We start from the raw sequence: 23,286 nt of genomic DNA on the forward strand, positions 1-23,286 counted from the left end.
ACAAATATTTCCCCCACCTGCGCATCCACTCTTCTAGACTGCATCTGTGCATCTAGAAGAAGGGACACAGAATAACTGTCACAGAACAAATAAATTGTGTCTGTGTAAAATGTGTATCTGCGGGTGTGTGTGGATGTCTATCTCCAACCCTTAACAGTTTTGGTAAAATTTCCACAAGTAAAGCAGTCCTTCTTCTAGGGTTTATTATCAGACTGAAAATGTATTCCTCTGGAGGAAAACCAAAACAAAACATTTTGCCCACTGAATGTATATAAAATGATGACAAAGGATATCATAAATCTTTTTAAAGTACAGTATTAAAATGGAAAAGATAAACCTCAGTAGGATGAAGATTCAAAATGTTAAGTGCTTTAAGGAGCTTATGTCAAATAAAGATAAGTAAACTAACTGGCCTTTCTCTTCTTACTTATTCCATTCCCCATCTAATGATTAGGGTTTAGCTGACGCCTACAAGACATCAAAATAGTACTCAATAATCCTAATCATTATCAGACAAAAGGCAGCTGCTGGGATTTATGGGAATTTAATGGCCCTCCTAGTCCCAATCACATTGAACTCTTTCAACTCCTGAATCACTTCAAGGGACCAAGACACTTTCAAAAAAGTAACGCAATAGGGGTGCCTGGGTGGCTCAGTTGGTTAAACATCTGTCTTTGGCTCAGGTCATGAACCCAGGGTCCTGGGACTGAGCCCCACATTGGGGGGGTCCCTGCTCAGTGGGGAGTCTGCTTCTCCCTCTCCCTCTGCCATTCCCCTGACTGTGCTCTCTCTGTCAAATAAATAAAAAGAAAATATTTAAGGAAAAAAAAAAAAGTAACACAATAACAGAGGTCTACAAATTTTGTAAATTTGGGCATCTTACTTTTTATTTTTTCATGTATTTAAAAAAAATTTTTTTAGAGAGGTTAGAGGAGTTGGGAAGGCATAGAGGGAGAGGGAGAGAGAAAATCCCAAGCAGGCTCCATACCCAGTGTAGAGCCTGACAGGGGCTTCATCTCACAACCCTGAGATCATGACTTGAGCGAAAATCAAGAGTCAGACACTTAACCAACTGAGCCACTCAGGCATTCCTGCATGTTAACTTTTTAGACCATGAGGTTTCATACTGTTCTAATATAGGCCCACAGGTATATGTTAATCATCTAGTACACACAGTAACAGAAAGATATGAAACCAAAACAAAGGTTTCCAAAATAAAAACTAACACCTGATCACTTGTTTTGTTTTGTTTTGTTTTGTTTTGTTTTTTTTAATTTATGATAGTCACAGAGAGAGAGAGAGAGGCAGAGACATAGGCAGAGGGAAAAGCAGGCTCCATGCCCCGGGAGCCCGACGTGGGATTCGATCCCGGGTCTCCAGGATCGCGCCCTGGGCCAAAGGCAGGCGCCAAACCGCTGCGCCACCCAGGGATCCCAGATCACTTGTAATGCATTTTCATCTTTTTCTATTTCCTCTTTTTTTTTTTTTTAAGATTTTTATTCATTTATTCATGAGAGACACACACAGAGAGAGGCAGAGACACAGGCAGAGGGAAAAGCATGCTCCATGCAGGAAGCCTGACGCGGGACTCAATCCCGAGACTTGAGGATCACGCCCCGGGCCAAAGGGGCCAAACTGCTGTCGCCAAACTGCTGAGCCACCCAGGGATCCCCTATTTCCTCTTTTTTAAAATGTTTGAAACACTAAACCGATTCTGCATCCCTCTAAATGGATCACCACCTTCAGGTTTAAAGTGGTGCCTTACTGTGATCCTACTCCTGGCTTCTTTAAATTTAGAATGCAGTTGTGTAATGCAATGAAGGGTATTAATATGGAGGTATTTTGTACTTCACGCAACCTATGCTTTTTACACTTATGATTTATTCTCTTAACATTTTTGTGAGGCCAAGATTATTTCCTGAGCACCTACTATACACATGGTGCTATTTTATAGGAATCAGAGATCACCAGTTTATTTCACTTAAAACTTTCTCTTCCCTTCAAAACTCAAAGATTAGGTGACCACCTAATCACATCTGATCACAGAGAGAACAGAACGAAGAAAAAAAGGCCAAAGGTGCCATGACAAACACGCACAGGAAAGGGCGAAGCACTTAAAAGCATTAACTCATCTGTAGAGAATACACAGTGATATTTATATAACTTAAAATCTTCACTAGCTTTCATGTTATTTTCTGTGTGCTTCATAACCTCACAAGGTTCTCAGGTGAAGAATGAACAGTTTCATGGGGCACCTGGATGGCTCAGGAGGTTAAGCATTTGCCTTCAGCTCAGGTCATGATCTCAGGGTCCTGGGATGGCGCCCTGCATCAGGCTCCCTGCTCAGCGGGGACTCTGCTTCTCCCTCTGCCCCTCCCCCTGCTTGTGCTCTCTCACACTCTAATAAATAAGTAAAACCTTTAAAAAAAAATAGAATGGTTTCACTTCGTGTATAGTAAAGAGTGGAATCAAGAAAGATTAGCTTTGCTCTATAGCAAAGTCAGGACTAAAACACAGGACTTCACACTCAGAGTTGAATTCTAAGATGTCTGAGAACATCTCTCTGGGTTCCACATTATATACATCTAAACATTAACCAGAGGAATATGAACTCAAAGAAGAGTACACTCAAAGAAACCAAAATGCTGTGAGGCCAAGCAGAGGAACCAGCAAGTTATTCCAATGTGCGTCCTCTTTCCTGATCCTCCCACATCAAAGAAAATCAGGCTAAAGATCAAAGAAAAACATTCCCACTGTCAGAATGATTGACTATACTAATAATTTCTGAACAGAGACATGAATTCCTTGCCAAAGAAAATGTAGCAATTTTGCTCAGTTGATTATTACCCAGCACAAAGTCTACTAAGGTTTTCTGGGCAAAACTAAAGTGCTCATGGACTAGCTTCCCTAGTTCTGTTCGGCTCCAGTAACAATAACTTGGGCCTCTCAAAATGCTTGCTCATCCGAGAGGACTGCTGGCCACAACACAGACCTGGGTTCAAGTGTAAGCCTGTCATTCACAGGAGGAAAGATTCAGAACACTGATTCCTAACAATATCACTACAGATTCACTGTGAAACTGGGATTCTGGGAAAGTTACTTTTCTACAAAAGGTTCACCTCCCTATCACAGCACAATGGCTTCTTTGCATTTCTACTATGCCAAATATTCAGTATGCCTCACTGCAGGTTATTTCTCAAGAGTCAACCAGGGCCAAACTGCATTAGCCAACTGCAGCACTGTGAGTTAATGCATCCCAGAGGCAAAGCACTCAACCCAGGTTGGGAAAGAATAACCAAATAATTGTTCCATACCTGATCTCTCTTCTGGTACCAAGTGCTGAGAAGAATGCAAACAACAGCAAAGGCTAATTTTTCAATCTCCTACACCACCTTCAACATGGCAGGAACACAACATTTATTTATTCAACTACAGTGAAATAATTATAATACTGCATACACTTAGGACTGCTTTGTAGGATCCTCGGGAAGAGTCCACCTCGCCTCTCCCACATCTCTCCTGGTGGCAGTGGCTCAAACTCGCAGAGGACAAGGGCTGGTATTTGGAACCAGATTGCACACACAGGCACCTTTTAGATGAACTCACAAGATACATCATGTCATCGGTCACCAGAGCCAAGTTAAAGACCAGTACATCTCCATCCCTCACAGATGAACACACTGAGGTCCAAAGATCACGCAGCTTCCCCATCCACTTCTTTTTTAGAGGAATCACCCAATAATTGACTTAACATATTGCTGAGATTCAATCACCAAACTTAGAGGCTATCCGTCTTTTAGATGAGTGGTAAAGGCATTCCCAAACATGCTGAAAAGTGTTAGTGAGGGCCCAGCCACATCAGTCCACAAGACCAACTCACTGCTCCTGGCTAGTATTTATTCCTAAGCCAAATACTATGAAAATCAAAATCTCCCACCCTCCAATGCTGCAGAGAAAAGGGGATTTGTTTTCCTTTCACTTGACATCTAATACAACTACACGTGTTACCACGCAACAGTTTTTCCAGGAGAGCCAGAAATCCGAGCTTAAAAGCAGGAATGGGCTAGTGAGGAAAAGAAAACCCGCCCAAGTTCACCCACTGCCTTAATGTCTTAAGATCAGATGGTATCTAAAGCCTAGGACTCAGGTTAAGGAGTGGAGTTAAAAATACAGAAGACCCCAAAGAGTTAATATAGTCCTTCTTACTTCACTTCTGCCCTAAAAACACAAAAAACGAAGCAAATTAAATCTGGTTCTCTTTCATATCACATTCCAGAGAACTTCAAAGTGCAAAGTAAACAGGTAAGAAAACACTATTGTTTTTAGAGCCTTAAAAGGCATTAAAGTTTATCAGCAAAACCAGATCACAAGCCCAAAGGAAAAACTCCCTTGGGTCATTAAAGAAGTTAAGAACTGAGCAACAAAACCAAACAGCCATCTGACTGCATTACAGAAATGTTCAAAGGGCCTGAATCATCATTTCTTAGATGGTAAAGAGCAAACCACGTACCTCCTCCAAAATTCCACTATGTGAATCAAGTTCATCTCAATGAGCTTAACAGTCCACGTTTCCCCTTCTAGCCACGTCTCGAGTCCGAGGTACATACTCAGTACTACTCCACAAACACTTAAAAAGTCTGATTGCTCTATGCTTAGCACCAGAGCCTTCAGGCAAAGCACCTGCCCATCACTGAGACACAATCTTGGCCTCAGAAAGGGGACAGACGTTCAAGATTCTCAAGTTATTAGAAGTGTACTCTTGGAAAAAAATCAAAGCTTCTGAGCTCATAAACACTGACAGCCCTAAACATTGCCAAATGGGTCTGTAAATTCTGTATTTATTTACTTGTGGGCAGGGCAAGGCATCAAGTGAAAACGGATGCTGATTCTGTCACTGAAGACTTGGAGCCCTTCTCCTGTAATGCATCAAGAAAGGCATCTTTCTTGGAGAGAAAGGGAGCTTCAGCTAGGAGAGAATGCTGACATGCGGGAAACCAAGCTCAGTAAGCAGAGGAACAGGCTGAGGGATGCTGAGATAAGAGCAATTACAGGTTTCCTTGCTAAATACATTGTCACCCAGGGGCAGGGAGGGAAGATGTGGGGGGAAAGGTCTATTCAAACTTGATGCCTTGCACTCCCAGAGCCTCTTACGGTAAGTAGCTAAATGACTGTGCACATATACAGAAGTTACCTTTCAAAGTACAAAAGGAGTTCACTATCCTATGGGCGGTTAATGGGAACTCCTTAGATTATAAGCAAGGACCAACAGAAATAATCCCATAGGCTTCACACAGAAAGGAGAAGTCTTGGCTTCCCTGAGCATACCGCAGCTGGGGAAGAAGTCATATGGGGTTTTTCTCCTTCCTAATAGTATTTCTACCTTTGTCATCTAGACTTTCCAAATTATATTTATAGAAATATCCATTTCAACAGTCATGCTGCTATCAGAGATAAGAAACACTGAGTATATGCTGGGAAGTGTAACCTAAATTAAGCTGCAAAGGCTACTTCCCTGGAGATTTCTAACATGTAATCTTATTCAAAAGTACAAACCAGAGACCTATCCCTGGGCCTCCGACTGGCCCTCAGCTGATAGAAACACCCTCTGGAAAATCTACCTTCAAAATCTAGTAACAAAAGAGCTACTTTTTAAAACTGAAGTAAGACTCTAAATTTAACATTAACATTTGGAAGTTTCTGACTTTTTTGATAATCTGTTGAAAGTGCAGAAGATGTGTTCTTCCAATGGAAAACTATACATGATCGAGGCCGTCCCCCTAAGTTACCTGATTCTAAGGAAGTAATTTTACAACCCTGGAAGTTCTAAATAATTACAGCAATTCAAACTATTCTTCATCTATAAACATGTAAAATCTGCCAAGTCTGATAAAGGTTCAAGTGACTTCCCTCTCCATGAGGGAAGAAACCAGTTTGGGTACTGTTTTCATATTCATTTTAATATCCCTGATCTATAAATGTGTCTGTTCTTTGCATTTTTCCTTTGACCTGGTTACAACATCTGCCTGGTTTCCTCATTATAAGCAAGATAAAAATTTTCACATGTTCATTTTATATTTGTATCAGCATCATGATTTTACCTTTTCTTGAAAATCATCTTTTAATAAAAGCCAAAATCTCTAGGTCCCCAAACTCCCCCACCAAAAAAATGGGAACATGAAACGTGCAAATAATTACAAAGGGTTCAGGACATCCTGAAGGCCAGTCATTGGGGCCCATATTCCCCAGGTTAATGTCACCCTCTTTATTTTTTTTAAGATTTTTATTTATTTACTTATGAGAGACAGAGAGAAGGCAGAGACACAGGCAGAGGGAGAAGCAGGCTCCTTGCAGAGAGCTTGATGCGGGACTCGATCCCAGAACCCCGGGATCACACTCTGAGCCAAAGGCAGATGCTCAACCGCTGAGCCACCCAGGCATCCCAATACCCCCTCTTTAAAATGAATCATAAAGTAGCTGTAATATGACAAAGTATCCTATTATATGTAGAGCAAACCCAAGCCCTCTATGTTGCCTATAGATGAGAACTATTACCCATTACTTAAAATTCTCCAGGAAGAGCCTTATGACTATAACAAAAAATGAAATTCTGATCCAAGCTACAATAAGGATGAACCTTCAAAACATCATGCTAAGTGAAAAAAGCTAATCACAAAAGACCAGACATCATAGGATTCCACTTATTTGAAGTGTTCTGAATAAGGAAATCTACAGACAAAAGTAGTTTGGGGGTCACCTAGAGCTAGTGGACCGGGAGGACACAAGGAAGGGACTGCTAGGGTTTGGGGTCTCTTCTGAAAATGTTCTAAAACTGTGGTGATGGTTGCACAATTCTGCAAACACAGTAAACACCAATGAGCTGTATGCTTAAAAAAAAAAAAAAAAAAAAGGGCATTATGACCCAGCAGTTCCATTATGTCTACCAAATGTTTTCTCAACTAAGACCAACCACCCACCAAGATTCACTGGCTTTCTTTAAAGAAAACAAAACCAAAAAACCAAAAACAAACAAACAAACAAACAAAAAAAACCAAAAACCAAAACCCAAAGGCCTTTCTGAAAAAAGTTTCCATATGGGCCAAAACCAGCAGAAACTCTGCAATTCCAGGAACAGAGAGTAAAGCTTTGGACTCCAAATGAAAGCAATCCTAAGTATCTAAAAATAACTTAAGAAATTGTAGAGCAATTATATATAAACTAGACAATGTAGGTCATTATTGTCTAAGGTATACATTTTTAAGAGTCTATAAACAGAATTACTAAGTGCTAAAATGATGAAATTTTTTAAAAACTTCCTTGGCAGCTCACAAACATGCACTCCACTCCAGCCACTACACAGGATATCAGAAAAGGACAGCCAGCTCTGAGTGTTGTTCTGAACTGACACTCATCACTACTCCTGTGGACTCTGAGCATCCTGTTACTGGTGTTCTACAGGCAGCTGTGGTGCCCTCGAAAGTCTGGACTGGTAATCAGAGGCTTCTACTCTAATTTTAGTTCTGTGTGACCTCTGGCACATGAGCCTCTGTGCAGCTGGATTTTGCTCATCTGCAAAAACAGATGCCATTGTTATAATTCAACAAAAAGTTCATAAGGCAAAAAAGAGATACTCCCTTCAATCAACCTACAGGTTTGCTGTGAATATCCAATGCAGTAAGGTAATAACAGATCGACTGCAGATAATAACTACTAAATATTTAATGACCTGAATCTCTGATGATAAACATTTTTCCTTTCCTCTTCAGTAAGCAACGAGGAAAAGTAAGCTTTGTAATACCTCAAGCAAAGTCCCACAGGCAGAGCCTGAAGAGGCTTTAAGTGGTTTGTTGCCCATGCCTACTTGTGTTTTCTTAGAGATGATCGTAATGCTCATCACAAGCTGCTCCTCAGTTTAATGAGACAGATATTAAATCAACTCTCAGCCTTCAACTAGCTAATTCAATCAGAAGGTTGCAAGTGCTCTCTTACCTACAAAGCAGGATTACATTGGTTACCTACTCATGTTTACAGATCATAAGCCTGATTTCAGGCATCTGGATAGACTGCTGTTGACTGCTATAGTTATGACTCTTGGGAAAGCATCTGAAATCATAAGTTTATCAAAAAGGGCTGGGTTGCACACATACCCTTAGGCCGCTGTCTGCCCTGGTTGCAATGCAGCTAGACAAGGAGCAGTCCTCCCACCCCCACCCCCCCACAGCATGCTTGTGTTCATCCTCCAGACCTTCCTACTAGGGTCTGAAAAGAGAATTTTCTACTTGCCTCAACTGTCTCAGCACTAGTAAGACTAGAATTCAAGATGATTCTAAGAGGGAATACATCAGTCCTATCTCCCAAAACGCATTTCAAAGGAATACATTTAAATGCTTTCAGAAAAACCTCCAGGAAAAAAGGTCTCCGTAATAAGGAGTCCAAAGTGTAAATATACCACAACAGCTGCATAGGTCTCAAAGAGTTCCAGAGGACTATGGTTTTACCTTTGAATTAACTGCTACGAATGGTGATTTACAAATCTAAACTCTGCCCCTAATAGAGAACCGTGGTTGCTCTCTTTCCCTCAAATGTCTATTAATAGTTAGAGACGTGATAAATAAGGACTCGGTAGGCATTCACTCTCCAGGGAAATCACAGAAAAAAGGAAGGGCACTCCACACTTTAAAAGTGCCTACCCTACCTTCAGGAAAGAGTTCTCAATGCTATCTCCCACGTCTAGATAACAGAAATACAAGGTTTGCTCCCCAAAAGCTAAAAGCGCAAGTTATGCATTAAGAAAACCCTGTGGGAGTATAAATCGGTACAGCCACTTGGGAAACCTGTCAGACAGTAGGACTCAGGACCTGGCAATGTTATGTTTACCCAAAGGCATGTCCAAGAATGTAGCAGTGTTATTCAAAACGGCCAACAATTAGAAACACAAATGCTCATCAACTATAGAATGAATAAACTGCGGTATTTTATACAGGTAAAACTACGCAGCCCCAATTTTTAAAACCACTGCTACATAAGAGCATGGCTGAATGTCACAGATTCGGCAAAAAGGACGCTCGCAAAAGAAAATATACTGTATGTTTCCATTTGTATAAGGTTCAAAAATCAGCAAAACAAATCTGTAGTGAGAAGGATAACCTTTTGTGGGTACCAAATGGGAGGGATAGGAGGAACTTGCCCAGATGCTGGACATTTTTGGTATCTGGGCAACAAGTAGTTTATCCACGTGCAAATATTATCAGCCTATACAATTAAGACTTGTGCCCTTTACTGTTAATGCAAGTTATACCTCAAAAAAGAAAACTCTACTTTTTTTTTAATTCAAAAGTGATTTATCCACTTTATGGGATAATAGGCCACATAAATAATAGTGTGCCAGAAGAACAGACCAGGAGGAAGACTGTTCTGCAGTTTCTCCCTGTGCAACAGGCAAGTCATTCTTTCATCAAACATTTACAGGTTGCCCATTTCATGACAAAAAGCTCACATAGGTATGTTAAGTCAAAAAGCACTGAGATTAAAAGTGCAACTTACTAGGTAAGATGTAACAATTTTAAGTCTGTATGCACCTAGCAACAAAATCTCAAAATACGTACAATAAGATCTAATAGAGCTACACAGAAATACATAATTGAGAAAGCGTAGGACTAGAAGAGGCATCCACAAAACAGGAAATCCAAATAGTCAATATACAATGAAAAGGACACTTAACTTCATCAGTAATCAGGGAAATGCATATGGGAATCAATTAGCTCTCACTCTACTGGATAGGCAAAAAAATAAAAAGCCTTGTATATACCAAGTTTGTCAAACTGCGTAGGAACAAGAAGTCTTATACAACACTGTTGCTATGAGTATAAACTGTATCAACTTCTTCTGAAAAGTCTGGCATTATTTAGTGAAGTCACAATGCAGCAATTGTATTCCCAGGAATAAATCCCAGAAAAACTTAGACTTTTGATCACATGTCATATACAAGAAAGTTCATTACAGTAATGTTCAAAAAAGCCTCGAACTGGAAACCACCCAAGTGTCCATCACCATGGATTGGATAATTGTGTTAGTAATACAGTAAAATATTATGCAACAATGAAAATGAATGAGCTAAAATTCATGAACTACACATAACATGGATGAATCTCACAAATATTGAGCAATATAGCAAACTCACAAAAAATACATAGAAACTGATTTAGAAGAAGCTAAAAAATGAACAAAATTAAACTTAAGGGCATATACATAGATGGTAACACTTTTTTTTAACACAGCAAGAGAGTGTTCCAAAAATCAGAACCGTTACACCTAGAGGGGAGGAAAGGAGATATAATCAGGGTGAGGCACATGAGACTAGGGGTAAATATTCTATTTCTTAACCTGGGGGATAGATGTATGACTGTTTTATTGTTATTCTTAAAAATGTAGGTATGTGCCTTATAATAGCTCTCTATAGGTATTAATGAATTTCATATGAAAACATTATTAATTACAAAGGAGGACAATCCCTTCTCCTTGCTTTTCCTCTTGCTACCAAATAAAACTATGAACCTAACAGCTCAAGCTCAGAGCAGCTATCCCTGGACCAGAAGGGGATGCACCATGTGTGTGGAGCCTAGGAATGGCCATATCAGCCAGGAAGGGTCTACTCTGGGTTTCTCTTACTTTAGAGAAATTCATTTCTACCTTTTAAGAGTCTCTATTACTTTAGTTTTTCTCTTCTTTACAGCCAAACCTAACCCTATTGGATATGTTCGGTGATCTGGACAAATGAAACACTTCCTACAATTAAAGCTGTCCAACAATGGAAAGAACTCCCTGAGAAAGCATTCTGCACCCACCCCTGGCAGAGCACGGTGGAAAGGATTTCCACACAGCAAGGGAAGTTGGGCTGCAGGATTTCTAAAAGCCCTTCAGGCAATTAAGATTCTAAGGCTACTCCTGGAAAAAAGCAGCTCCATCCAGCCTTGCCAAAGCCGTGGCAACACTTTGCCTCTGAATCTATCCTTCTGTTATCAGTGAGAACATTCCTTTTCTAGAACATTCCATGTTCTATCTGTTCTTCAAGATTCTGCTAACAAGCTACCTTTTCCTTTGTGCCTTTCAGAACCAACCTGACCTCAACTTTAGCATGCTGGCTATGCTCCCTTGGCTCCTCCAGATCCTCCACCCAACCTTCTCCACTTCTCTGTGCCTCACAGGCCTGCGTTCTATGAATTAAATCACCCAGGCCCTTACTTATCCTCTGGTTTCCAGTTGGGTTTGGCGGATGAAAGGCTCCAGCATTAGATCAGAGGGTGGGAAAAGAAAGAGTCTGAGCTATGTATTCCCCTTGATTCCCTTCCTGCTAGGCTTCCAGTTAGCAGTGGCAGCATTTCTATAGGTTACTCTCTCCTCCAGCTAAACTTCCAAGGTTCCATAAGCTACTCACTCTTTGCCCCTTCAGGCCTAAGAATGATAATAGCTCTTAGCCCTGAGGTGTCTCACCACCCTTACAGGTCTCTTAACTCTGCCCAGCTTTGTAAATAGTCTTCTATCTTCTCAATCACACTACTGGTGGGTGCCAGGAGATATCTGATAGGTCCAACCAACTCTTCAGCCTGCACTATTCCATCTTCCCAGATGCCTATTTCCCCTCACCCCCTAGCATGGTTTTTCTCTCAGTAATTGTGTTCTGTATGTTTCTATATACAGACTGATTCACTAAAAATCAATTCCCTATGGAAAATTCTTAATCCCAAAACGATTCCCAGTTCTGCCACCAATGTGTACAAAGTGTATATAACAGTATATTGGGCAAAGCCTAATTAAGAAAGCAAATGTTACTAAAAATTTCCTGACACACAGACTACAAAGCCAAGCCAAATACTGGGATTTGAGGTTTATCTATTTATAAACCCTCCTTCCTTTAGACTGATGGCTAGAGAAATTATTAAACTGGTTATTATCATTTTGTTTTACTAGTAAGACTGGAACAGTGCCAAATATAGTGCTCATATCACAAGGGCCATTCAAATGGTCAATAAAATTTTAAAGGTCCTACCAGTTCCCATGAATTTTCCCTTCCTTCTAGACAATCTTACAAATAAGACACCAGATTCAAATACTAGAAATGAGCTTTTAGTGTCCATCTTTTGGTTTATTGCTCAAATCCCAGCTGACATTCAGAAAGAAAGCATGCCTGATAAAGATTTGAGGCTCAAAGATAAAGCTCTAAGATCTGGAAAGATTCCATTTTGAACCTAAAAGACAAAACTGAGACAGGCTTACTGTTTCCAAATCAAGAGTGCTGCAGAAATATTGCAAAGGAAAGCACTTCTTAAGCTTCTACTGTGTTACAGAAGATTATGCTGCATACCGTCCAATATATACATTCCAAAGCAGCAGGACTTGATCCATGGGCAAAATAACCCCAAGTAATACTGTAACAGACCCACTAAACTAAAAAAAAAAAAAAAAAAAAAAAAAAAAAAGGCTCATTCTCCCACCCATATGAAAGCAAGGGCTACCCAGATGCTATGACCTATTTTAAGGAATCCTAGACCAGGGTTTCTCAACCCAAGCACTACTGACTTTTAGGCCACATAATTCTTGGTGGTGGAGGGCTGTGTGCATAGTAGGACACTGAGTTGCAGCATTCCTGACCTCTAGCACTCAAGTATGACAACCAAAAATGTCTCCAGACATTACCAAATGTTCCTGGGGAGCAAAATCACAGTTGAGAACCTTGACCCTAGATAAACTATCACTCAAACCCCACCCAGCACTACCATGGAGTGTATGATTCACCAGGTGGGAAAAGAGAAAAGCCACCCAAAGCAGTAGACTTAGCTTTATAAAGTACTCTGCTCTTAAAAGCTGTCTTTGACAACTTGCAAAGTGACACCATTCCCTAGCAAAGTGAATGGTTGCCAAAGTGGAGAGTAACTGCTAAAAAAAAATTTTCAGACTTGAAATCCTTCTGAAAGCATCGCAAGTCTCCAACTAACACTCTTACCTTTTTTATTCTCGAGACACAGGTGGACAGTATTACAGTTCATGACATGAGTGAGCAAATGGAAAAAGCCAGGCAAACCACCCTTATCAAACGAGGGCAAAGCTAAGGGCTGGATGGCACTGAAGACAGAGAGCCCAAGCTCTGTGGTCTGGAATTTGAGGCTTGTTATGTACAGACTCCAGTTCATCTTCATGCATTAGTGTCACAGTACCCTGTCCGCACAAGTAGTTTCCAACCCTATCAAACTCAATGACCTCTTTTTAGAACAAATATTTTATATACCCCTTTATCATTCTGAAACAGAATTCAAAGACTACCTCTATGAGCATAATTTTTAAAATTTAAATATGATGCCCTAATTTCTAAGTAAGAGAAAATAAATGAAAAGACCGGAAAATAAAACATATTTTCAGGCAAGACCATACTAGAAAACAAAAGCACCCCCAGAGCCGTGCTTCCAAAGTGGCCCCTCAGAGGGCAGAACTATTCCACCCCCCACCCCCACCGCCCCACTCCACACAAACCCTCTCCCATCAGTCACAAAGCTCAGCAACCTCTGTCTCTTAAGGACAATGTGGCCCAGAGACAGCATCACAGAGCAGGTAAGAAGGAGGGATTTGAAGTCAGAACAGTCATAGTAAAAACTCGGCTCCACCACCTCATAGCTGTGGTACCCTCCCTAAGCCTGGTTTTTCACCCACAAAAGGAGGATGCCAGCATATTTTTCAAAGGGTTTTTGTGAAAATTAAATGAACATGTAGCATATCTATTTCTTGCACCTAACATGTGAAATCTGCTCAATGAATGTTAGCTATTAGACTTATATTATTATTCTTGGATCCACCTTGGATTGTGTCCTAGCTTATGCCCATTGTATTCCCCCAGCAGAAAGGATGGATGACAGGATATCCACTCATCAGAGATGCTCTAAAAAGGATTCACATACAACACAAGTAAGAAGTTGCATCATACAGCCGCTAAGATTGCTTCTACTTCTGAGGCTCTACAATACACTGCCTTGCATGGAGATAGTTTTTATTAACTGAAGTCCTTTCTTCCCAGTTAGAGGGCCCAGAATATGTCTCACACTTCATACAAAGTAGCTGAAGAATGCAGATAATGATGGTTTACTGCCCGCCCACCCCGGAGACAACCTGGGCCTGGCCACTTTACCATTTACCATTTGGCCTCAAAGAGCACAGCACGGGCACAGAAGGGATGACAACTTCTCCAGAAAAGCTCCTCAAGAAATATGTGCAGTATCCTCAGATCCTGAGTATTCTTGAGAGCCAGTCATTATCTGTGAATTAATTCCTTACACCAACAAGCAAATCAACACCCTAAATATTCTAGATCATCAAATGAAGAAATGAAAAGTAATGGTAGTGGCTACAGAAATACTTCAAAACAAAACGGATACCCAAGGTAATATTCTGAATAAAAAAAAGCACTGACTGGTCAGACTGTTCAAGAGAGCCCACAGGCCCAAGAAGTCCCAAGCACATCTCTGGGCATGAAGGTGTAGCCTACTTACACACAAGACGGAAACCTTAACTTACATAAACATACTGATCTGTAAGAGCAAAAACAAATTGCCAATTGTTACAAATCATTCTGCATTGGCCCACTTAGGTGGTTATTTCTGAGTAGTGTAATTATTGGGGGTTGCTTCCTTTTGCTTATGTATAGTTCCCAATTTTTCTAACACATGGTTCCTGAAATAAGAATTTAAAATCACATAAGGCTATTTATCATCTCTACGGACAATCCATGAAATTTGAGGCAAGAGGCTATTTTAAGCGAACTCTTTATCAGGATCTGTGAATAAGCTAAGTATTTACCTAGGTCTCTAAAGTCATCCTTGCTCTCTGCCTCAGAACAGAACTAATCACAACTTAGTTTCCTTCTTTATCCCTCCCACACACCTTATAGGTTTTGCCACCACAGAAAGTCAGCACTGGGTATAAGAAACCCCCAGGTTTTTTTTTTTTACTAGGTTGGTTTTTTGGGTTTTGTTTTGTTTTGTTTTTCAGTTTCCCAGTGACCACTACCAGCTCTCTGGGGTAGTGAGATAAAGAGAGGGACAAAAACTGTTCTGAAATCAATGTTTTTGTACAAAGAGACATGAGACTCAGAATCAGCTTATTAAAAACAAAATGCTCTTTTTCAAGATAGCTATTGGAAAGCCATGAGCTCCCTGCAATACTCACAATAAAGAGCCTCTATGGAATCATAAATGCTCCAAGAATAAAACCTCATTTTGGTAAACACTCATTTGGCAATGCTATTCTCCTTGCTCAGATAATAATAATAATAATAATAATAATAATAATAATAAACTGCACAAAAAGATCTGGAGAGGAAAAACAGTGTCTTCCAAAGCAGGCGTATTCTTCAGCGTAACCAAAGAACTTAAATTCAAATGAATTTAACTCCACAAGCATTTGCTAAGCATTTACTATACACAGAGCACCATGACAGTTGTTTATTCATCTTTCAACAAATGAGGACATGATGACTGCTTTCTGAGGAATCGTAACTCTAGTCTGGGAGGCAAACACTTATAAACGAATAAATGGCAGCCCCAGGCAAAATTTAATAGAAGTTTTTAAACTGTTCTGGAAGTATGGGAAGGGAAAGACTAAAATCAACTGCAAGAATTCTGTAAAAGGTTCTTCATATCCATTCAATATAAATACACTCATGTATTTAGTACAGTCATTTAGCCATCCCAACCAGTAACCCCGAAATTAAAAGGCAGCAGAAATGCTCAGCGACCAGAAGCAAGCATCAGAAGTGAGATCTACAAGCTCAGATCCTTTGAACTAAAAATAAAACTCAAGAGACGAGCTCCTCCTCTTGGGGGTGGGGGGGTGTTTGGGAAAGACTCACCAACATCAGAAGGTCCGTACCGGGCATCGTCCTCCCTCGGCCGTGCTCGCGGCGCCTCCCCTCTGCAAAAGGGAACCGGGTTTGTTTACTTCCAAAGCTTTAAACCGTCTCCCGGCCCGCCTGGAGTCCCGGCAGCAGTCTAGAAATGGTTCTCTCCTCCTTTGAGAGCTCCGATTTCACTCCCAGCTAGGGCGCCCCGCCCCCAGCGCCCGAGCCGGCCAATCAGGGTCCTGCTGCACCCTGCTCCCCTCCCACGGCTGACCCGACGAATCCGGACCCAGCCTCCCGCCCAGCGAGCCCCCCAGGTGGACGCCCGGGGAAGCGCCCCGCCCGCCGCCACCTCCGCCCGCAGCCCAGGAGCCCGGCCCGCAGCAGCGCAGCCGGGCGGAGCATCCGACGCCCTAAGGAGCCCGGCCCCGCAGCAGCGCAGCCCGCGGAGCATCCGACGCCCCGAGGAGCCCGGCCCCGCAGCGCAGCCCCGCGGAGCATCCGACGCCCTAAGGAGCCCGGCCCCGCAGCGCAGCCCCGCGGAGCATCCGACGCCCTAAGGAGCCCGGCCCCGCAGCGCAGCCCCGCGGAGCATCCGACGCCCTAAGGAGCCCGGCCCCGCAGCGCAGCCCGGCGGAGCATCCGACGCCCTGGGAGCCCGGCCCCGCAGCGCAGCCCCGCGGAGCATCCGACGCCCCGGGAGCCCGGCCCCGCAGCGCAGCCCAGCGGAGCATCCTACGCCCGGAGGAGCCCGGCCCCGCAGCAGCCCAGCCCGGCGGAGCATCCGACGCCCCGAGGAGCCCGACCCCGCAGCGCAGCCCCGAGGAGCATCCGACGCCCTAAGGAGCCCGGCCCCGCAGCCCAGCCCGGCGGAGCATCCGACGCCCCGAGGAGCCCGGCCCCGCAGCAGCCCAGCCCGGCGGAGCATCCGACGCCCCGAGGAGCCCGACCCCGCAGCGCAGCCCGGCGGAGCATCCGACGCCCTGGGAGCCCGGCCCCGCAGCGCAGCCCCGCGGAGCATCCGACGCCCCGGGAGCCCGGCCCCGCAGCGCAGCCCCGCGGAGCATCCGACGCCCTAAGGAGCCCGGCCCCGCAGCGCAGCCCCGCGGAGCATCCGACGCCCTAAGGAGCCCGGCCCCGCAGCAGCGCAGCCCGGCGGAGCATCCGACGCCCTAAGGAGCCCGGCCCCGCAGCGCAGCCCGGCGGAGCATCCGACGCCCTAAGGAGCCCGGCCCCGCAGCGCAGCCTGGCGGAGCATCCGACGCCCTGGGAGCCCGGCCCCGCAGCGCAGCCCCGCGGAGCATCCGACGCCCCGGGAGCCCGGCCCCGCAGCGCAGCCCCGCGGAGCATCCGACGCCCCGGGAGCCCGGCCCCGCAGCGCAGCCCGGCGGAGCATCCGACGCCCTAAGGAGCCCGGCCCCGCAGCGCAGCCCGGCAGAGCATCCGACGCCCCGGGAGCCCAGCCCCGCAGCGCAGCCCCGCGGAGCATCCGACGCCCCGGGAGCCCGGCCCCGCAGCGCAGCCCGGCGGAGCATCCGACGCCCCGGGAGCCCGGCCCCGCAGCGCAGCCCCGCGGAGCATCCGACGCCCCGGGAGCCCGGCCCCGCAGCGCAGCCCCGCGGAGCATCCGACGCCCCGGGAGCCCGGCCCCGCAGCGCAGCCCGGCGGAGCATCCGACGCCCTAAGGAGCCCGGCCCCGCAGCGCAGCCCGGCAGAGCATCCGACGCCCCGGGAGCCCAGCCCCGCAGCGCAGCCCCGCGGAGCATCCGACGCCCCGGGAGCCCGGCCCCGCAGCGCAGCCCCGCGGAGCATCCGACGCCCCGGGAGCCCGGCCCCGCAGAGCAGCCCCGCGGAGCATCCGACGCCCCGGGAGCCCGGCCCCGCAGAGCAGGCGGGCCGAGGATCGACGCCCCGGGCGGCCCGGCCCCGCCCCATCGCCCCCACCCCGCAGCCCTTCCTCCCTCCGCAGGCATCCGCGGATCCCGGCGGCCCCGTCCGCTCCCACCGCGCGGAGTGGCCCAGGCGCCCTCCCGCACCGGTCGCGGGCTCCCGCCCCTCCCCCGCGCCGCCCTCGCCTCCCGCGCCCACCCCAGCCGCGCCCCCCGCCGCCCGCCCGCCCCGCTCCCCTGCCCACCCCGGAGCCCTCCGCCCCAGCCCGACCTTCCCCCTTCCGGAGCCGCGGCGGCCCCCGCCACTGCCCGGCCCCGAGTCCGCCGCCCCGCTCCTTCTCCCGCAGCCTCTCCCCGCCGCCGGCCCGGCTCCTCCTCTCCACGAGACCGACTCGCGGGCGGCGGAGCGCGGGCTCCCCCTGCAGCCGCCGCCGCCGAGATTGGAGGTCCCACCGCCCGGGCCCGCCCCGCCCCGCCCCTCCCGGAAATGGCTCCCCGGCCCCGGCGTGCGCGGCCCCGCCGTCGAGCGCGCGCACGCTCCGGCCCGAGGCGGGGCGGGGCGGGGCGGGGCGGGGCGGGGCGGGGAGGGGGCGGGGCCTTCCCTCCGGGCCCCACCGCGCGTGCGCGCCGCCTGCTGGCCGGGCCGGGGGCCGGCACCTGGGCAGCCCTCCTGGGAAGGTGGAACCGCCCCCTCCCTGTCAGGTAGTCCCCAGCTTCTCCTTCAGGTTTGCACTTTATAAAAACCAACTTAGGGTCACATTCGGTCCCTTGGAGTCCTTGAGGGAGTCAGGCTGCGGAGCACCGCACACACTGAGCCAAAGCGGCCGCTCAAGACGGGTCTTCTCTAGAGAGACCTTTGAGATTTTAACAGGTGACTCGAGACTTGCCCCTTCTCCCTTTCCTGGAGATTTCCTCGAGGTCAATAATGCCAAAGAAAATCTACATGAAAACCCCCTAAATGGAATTCACCCTCCCCATCCTCCCCTTCCCCCCTCCAACATGATGAACAGGACCCAGGTGTTGGGCAAAAAAAAATTGTTACCCATATTACTTTATTCTCATGAGCAATGTTGGGAAGCATCTAATATTCGAGGGAAAATGCCCACCAGGACCACAGATGTCACCCTTTATTTCCAGATGAAATAGTTAAACCTCAAATACGTTTTTCATGACTTGCCCGGGATACTAATTCAGCAGAAGCAAAGTTCCCCAGAGCATAGTTACACGGAACTGATCAGTGATCGGCACACGGTATTTTTTTTTTTCAACAGATTTAAAAATGACACCCAGATGGAATCTTGAAATCTTAACAAAAATGACCCTAATGACGTTACCCAGTTCCATCCCCTTGCAAATGTTGTCAGGACACTAACTCAGAGTGTCATCGCTGCCATCATTACCCCCAACCAGTGCTTTCAGGATGAAATCCCTTGTAAGCACAACGGCCCTCCTCTGCACACCCCCTCAGCACTTCCTGACCTCCCAGCCAGGATGGCAAAGACCCTGAAAGAGTCAAGCAGGTTGTGTCTGGGCTTCCCCACCCTCAGCCCCACCCCACTGGAAGCCCCAGACATCTCTGCCACTCAGAGCTCCTGAATCAGGCGCGGACACCCCCAGACCCTGGCCCCTCTTGCGACTATCCCCCAGCAGGCATCCATTCTCAGTGTTGAAGGGTCAGAAGATGTTCTCGGGCTTCTAGCCAATGTCCACTCATCAAGAGTTACTTCAGAATTCCAGGAATGATCTCCTCCACTCTGCTCTTCCCACTTCCACCCCCTCTGCTTTATTTCTTCTTCAGATCCTAGGGTCTGACGTCTCCTTCTTAGCTACCACCTCCCATCCTTTCAAGTTAAATCTCTGTGCCAGCTGATCGAAGGACAGGGTCCATCTCTGATTCTTGCCTACACTTCTGTGGTACAACTTCACTGCTCCTCATGCTCACCAGGCAGTCTGTGCATTTTTCCCAGGTGGACCGACCAATTCAACTATATTGACTAATCCTTATTGCAGTGGACTAAATGTGTGTCCCCCCCTCACCCCCGCCAAATTTGTATGTTGAAGCCCTACCCCCCAGTGTGATGGTAGGGCCTCTGGAAAGTCATTAGGTTTAGATGAGAGCATGAGGACAGAGATCCCATAATAGGATAAGTGTCTTTTTAAGAAAAGGAAGAGACCAGAGCTCGCTTGCTCTCTCTCTCTCTCTCCACTCACACACAAAGAGGAGGTCATGTGAGCACACCATGAAGTGGCAACAGTTTGCAAGCTGGAAAGAAGAATCTTCCTTAAAACCTGAACCTGCCAGCAGCTTTATCTTGTGTTTTGTTATAACAGCCCAAGCTGACTAAGAAACTTTCTTTGCCAAGAACGACACAAGGTACCTTTACATCCAAAGCTCTCTTTAGGTCCTAACTTGCCCAGATCAGGTGATTCTCATTACCCCCTAACTTATAAATCAGGGCACCAAGGCCCAGAGAAAGTGAAGATCATTCTAAAGACGCACAGAAGATTGAGGTGGAGTTTGAATAGAAAATTAAGGTTTGGGACACCTGGGTGGATTGGTCGGCTAGACATCTGCCTTCAGCTCAGGTCATGATCCAGGGGTCTTGGGATCCAGCCCCACATCGGGCTCCCTGCTCAGCAGGGAGACTTTTTCTCCCTCTCGTCCATGCTCATGCTCACTCTTGAGCACACACACTCTCTCTCTCTCTCTCTCTCTCTCTCTCAAATGAATAATCTTTTTTAAAAAGTGAAGGCTTCAGATTTTGTAGGGAGAACCTAAAGTATGCTGGTTGATTTATTAAACTCAAAGAATGTTAGAGGTAGAGAAGGCTTCTATTATTTGCCAGCTGAACCCCATAGTATATGCATAAAGAAATTGAGGCCCAGAAAGGAACATGATTCTTGGCAGTTCCTAGCAAAGCCCAGAGGTTGTGTGTGTGTGTGTGTGTGTGTGTGTGTGTGTGAGAGAGAGAGAGAGAGAGAAAGAGAAAGAGATACAGAAAGACAGAGAGACACTTCAGGCCCCCTGCTTCTTGGCCCACTCCCCCCTCCCTAACGACAGAGTAAGATCAGGAATTTACACGAGAAGCATCAAGTAGAAAGTGGACAGTGATAAAAGATGGATGGGGATTCAGGGAGATAATTTCAGCCTTCACAGGGGAATCACATTTTACCAACATGGAACAAAATCCCCATAGCCTCTTGGTCTTAGGAGTCCTATAGCTATATTGGTGGTCCCTTGGGAGAAAGCTAGAGCTGAGAACAAAGGAGCTAGAAATAAAAGAATTATACTGCAGAGGGAAGAGAGATATGAAAAAGCAAGAAGCATTGGCTAAGGAGGGGACATAAGCCAACCTCCTTCCCCTCTCCCCACCTCAGACACTCCCGCAGTAGGGGCTTCAGAAGGAGAGGCTGAGGGCACCTGGGTGGCTCAGTGGTTGAGCATCTGCCTTTGGCTCAGGTCGTGATTCCGGGGTTCAGTGTCGGGCTCCCCATGGGGAGCCTGCTTCTCCCTCTGCCTATGTCTCTGCCTCTCTCTGTGTGTCTCTCATGAATAAATAAATAAAATTTAAAAAAAAAAAGAAGGAGGGGCTGAGCTGGCTGGTGGGAGGTCGAGGTGGGGTTGCCTGGGGCTTCCATACCCAGAGTGTGGCCTCCCCAGGGGCAGCACTGGCATCACCCAGAAGCTTGCTAGAAATGCAGGTTCTTGGAGCCCCACTCCAGATGATGAATCTGAATCTACATTTCCACAAGGTCCCCGGGTGATGTATGTGTGTGATAAAATTTGAGAAGTGCTTCCCTGGACACCCTGCTTACAGAGAGAACACAGTGTTTTTATTAGGATTATGTGTTTGCTTGGGATGGTTTAGGGAGGTTGATGACTCTTTGGGGAGGTGAAGAAAACTAATGTTCCCCAGGTTGGCCTCTGCTGCCTTCCAGGATAACAAAACCCTGGGAAGGACTGGAAATATCTATAGGGAACCGGTGAGGGACTGCAATTTGTGCTGATGACAGAGGGCTTGGAGTGGCAGGGGCAGGGTGAGAAGGAATATGGTCCAGGATTTTTTTTATCCCTACATGGTTTCTTTTACAATTCATGCCAGCAAATCTGGTTCTGCTTAAAATGGCAGCTGTCCATGGCCAAGTCAGCAACACCCCTCCCTCCATCCACGAGCATACGCGCCCCACTCTAAAATCAGGAACGTGCTACCCACACCTCCTTTCCTGTCTCTGACACCTCCCCACCCAACTGAGGACTGTCTGTGGAATCTCACCTCGAGACAGGGCTGTGGGCAGATGTTCTTGCAGCTCTGAGCCCCTCCTGGAATGGAAAGGCCCACAGGAAAGCCCCCTGCAGGAACTCTGTTCATAGAGCCTAAAATGCCTTCCCCACGGAGAGGCAGGAAACCAGCCAACAGCAGCAGGTTGGGATGACGCAACAGGACTGGCCTTGATAAGGCGAGCTAAGGGCCAGCCAGACGTGGGAGCACCTGAGCCAGGGAGCATGTGCCCAGAGATTGCCACCCAGGATAGACAGCAAGGTGCACTGGCTCAGTGAGGTATGTGTCCCAGGTGCCAATTCAGCCAAAAGTCAGAGTGGCCGAACTCTGAGAAACAAGGGTCATTTCCTAAGGAAGCCCACTTTTTCCTGAGGAAGCCACCCATTGCGGGCCAGACAGCACAATCACTGCTAGCAAAGCATCAAAACCAGAGTGACTGCTTAGCAGAGGCCAAATAAATACACACTTCCTTGCAGAAGGAAACCAGCTGCGGCCTGTGGTGACCAGAACAACTTTGAAGGCAGACAGACCCACTGGCCTCTACTCAGAGGTCACTGCATGGCTCTGGACAAGTCAGCCTGATGGCCTGAGCCTGGGCTTCCTTGGTTATAAAACAAAGGTGGTTAGCATCTACCGTAGGGCTGCGGTGTCCCTCAGGAGGCAGACACATGTACCCAGCACAGGGCCAGGCCTACATGAGGCACTCCAGAACATGAGTCTAATGTGTTCCACGCATGTCTAGGATGAGTTCAGGGAAGTTTCCAATCAGCGCTCTGTGACTGGCTCAACCAAGCCCAGCCTCCTGCCTTGGTCTGGCTTCATTCCTCATCAGGACCTGATCCTGACAGTTGGTCAGTCTTTCTAACATGTCCCTTGCCCCATAGGGCACTCTGAGCCTTTTCAAGGCTTGTCCAAGAACCTCAGATCTACTATGGTCCTCCTGCAGGTTTTGTTGTTTATAGATCAGTACATTCCAAACCAACCAGACCCAAGACTCCCTATTTATGGGAGTTACAAAATATATTTGTTATAAACAGGGGATATACCTACCTGTACATATAATTCTTTTGCAAAGCAGCACAGTGTTCTAACCTTAAAAGTGAAATCCAGGGCAATAAAATCATACAGACGTCGGAAGATGCATGAACTTACAATGGGTAACTATGTTTTTAAGAGGAAACGATAATTATTTGAATATTGCTGTCACTTTTTTCCTAACTGACATTTGAAAAAAAAAGGG

General features: G+C 46.5%; 1 protein-coding gene across 2 annotated transcripts in view; it reads right to left on the minus strand.

Annotated features, from left to right (window-relative positions):
• The window catches only part of SGPL1 (sphingosine-1-phosphate lyase 1), a 56,720-nt gene extending 34,575 nt beyond the window's left edge, over positions 1-22,145 (minus strand). The window contains exons 1-2 of one of the 2 annotated variants that reach the window (XM_041749812.1): positions 22,041-22,145; positions 15,890-15,951 (exon numbers count right to left, since the gene is read on the minus strand). In XM_041749812.1, the coding sequence (XP_041605746.1) occupies positions 15,890-15,916 (27 nt within the window). In that variant the 5' untranslated portion in view covers positions 15,917-15,951; positions 22,041-22,145. Of the gene's footprint in view, positions 1-15,889; positions 15,952-18,037; positions 18,214-22,040 lie in introns of those variants that run through there. The other variant, XM_041749811.1, reaches the window with a different exon arrangement.
• Positions 22,146-23,286: the final 1,141 nt, after the last annotated feature.

This window comes from Vulpes lagopus, chromosome 3, assembly GCF_018345385.1.
Source record: "Vulpes lagopus strain Blue_001 chromosome 3, ASM1834538v1, whole genome shotgun sequence".
NCBI classification, from domain to species: domain Eukaryota; kingdom Metazoa; phylum Chordata; class Mammalia; order Carnivora; family Canidae; genus Vulpes; species Vulpes lagopus.